Here is a 1,545-nt window from a genome sequence, read left to right as displayed (position 1 = left end):
GGAACTTGCACAATCGGTGGCTGACTAAATACTTTTTTGGCCCACTGTATGCATCAATATCATGGGGAGGCGGAGACTGCTACTGTGTGTGTGTGTGTGTGTGTGTGTGTGTGTGTGTGTGTGTGTACGGGCTGAAATGTCAGTTTGTGTTGTATTAAACACAAACCACATTTTAATTTCCATATTTAGTCTATTTGTTTAAAATCGTACTGTGCAGCTTATTTAAGCTGTTAAAGAGAAAAAACACTGATGAAGTAAAAGTCTCTTTACCACAAAAACTTAAGTCAGAACAGCCGTCACATGTGACAGGAGGAAATGATGGTCTGTAGCACTGCTGCTGCTACTTCTTCATGGACTCAGCATGTGAAGTTTAGAAAAGGCTCAGACTGGTGCCACACACGTTACTGTTGTTTTTAAAGTCCTGTCACAGACTACATGCACGTGTACATGAACTCACCGAGCTCGGCCAAGTTGCCAAAGGCAATTAGACACATTTCTGTCAGGGCTGTGTTGTGGGAGTGGATGCCAAGCAGCCTCACCAGAGTGGGAATTACACCCATACTGATCAGCTGGGCTTGTAGGGAATCTGTAAAAGCAGAGAGAGGCACAGAGTTGTCAGTGTTACATAACTCAGCTCAATGTTATTTTTACACAGCGCCAAATCACAACAACGGTCGCCGCACCTATCGTAAGGTGGAGCCATTAATAACAAAGAAACACCAACAATCACATGACCCCCTCTGAGCATTTGGATTTGTGAGCAGGCGTGGCCTGTCTAAGGTCACGTCCACGTGTCTGAATTGACCCCCTCTGAGCAGCACTGTGGCCACAGTGGGAAGGACAAACGTGTGGCCCGCTCTTCTTCCAACGTACTTTTAATGCAGCTACATTTCTGAGCAGGCGTGGCCTGTCTAAGGTCACGCCCACGTGTCTGACTTGGAGTTCAGACTTCGTCATTTGGTTTTCTTGCTGTCTGTCCATGCAGAGATGGACATCATTGTGCTTCACAAACTGTTGGCCACACATTCTCCTTCAGACTTTGTTAGCAGACTTCGTGGTTCCCTCACAGTCCTGAACCACATCATCTCATCACCACTGCCACGCTGGACTGTTGGTAATAATGCTCTCAGACTTCTTCATCAGCTCTTCAGTTGCTTCACTGGTCAGACTGATTTAAGTGAAACAGTAATCAGACCAGGCTGTGGTTGGAGGAACTCACAAGAAGGTGGTGCAGTCACTGAATTTATACTTCAACAAGAAGAGGCCAAAGCCTGAGTCAATGAGACAGCAAAGAGAAAACTACATGTTGTGTTTATTCTGAGTCCAAACAGTTTGGTCCAGACACTCAAACCAAACCTCTTCAGTAGGACTCAAGTCCAGACTTTGACTTGTCCATCAGCTCCAGGACGTCCTTTTGTCTGTAGACGTGTTTCTGCTCAGCTTTGAAGCTCACGGCCGTTGTCTTGTTGACCAATCAGGGATTCGGTGAGGATCTTGTGGCAGACTGTCGTGTTCATGCCGACCTTCCAGAGTACAGCCTTCTTC

The 1,545-nt window shown here is 46.3% G+C and overlaps 1 protein-coding gene across 2 annotated transcripts in view; it reads right to left on the bottom strand.

Moving 5' to 3' along the window:
* The window catches only part of rap1gds1 (RAP1, GTP-GDP dissociation stimulator 1), a 31,677-nt gene that overhangs the window by 11,177 nt on the left and 18,955 nt on the right, over nucleotides 1-1,545 (bottom strand). For both annotated transcript variants that reach the window (XM_005754141.1, XM_005754142.1), the window contains one exon: nucleotides 458-586. In XM_005754141.1, coding sequence (XP_005754198.1) covers nucleotides 458-586 — 129 coding nt within the window. The remainder of the gene's footprint in view (nucleotides 1-457; nucleotides 587-1,545) is intronic.

The sequence above is a fragment of the Pundamilia nyererei genome, unplaced genomic scaffold (genome assembly GCF_000239375.1).
Source record: "Pundamilia nyererei isolate P.nyererei 1_Seehausen unplaced genomic scaffold, PunNye1.0 scaffold00512, whole genome shotgun sequence".
Lineage (NCBI taxonomy): Eukaryota > Metazoa > Chordata > Actinopteri > Cichliformes > Cichlidae > Pundamilia > Pundamilia nyererei.
This window is presented reverse-complemented; position numbering and strand designations above follow the sequence as displayed.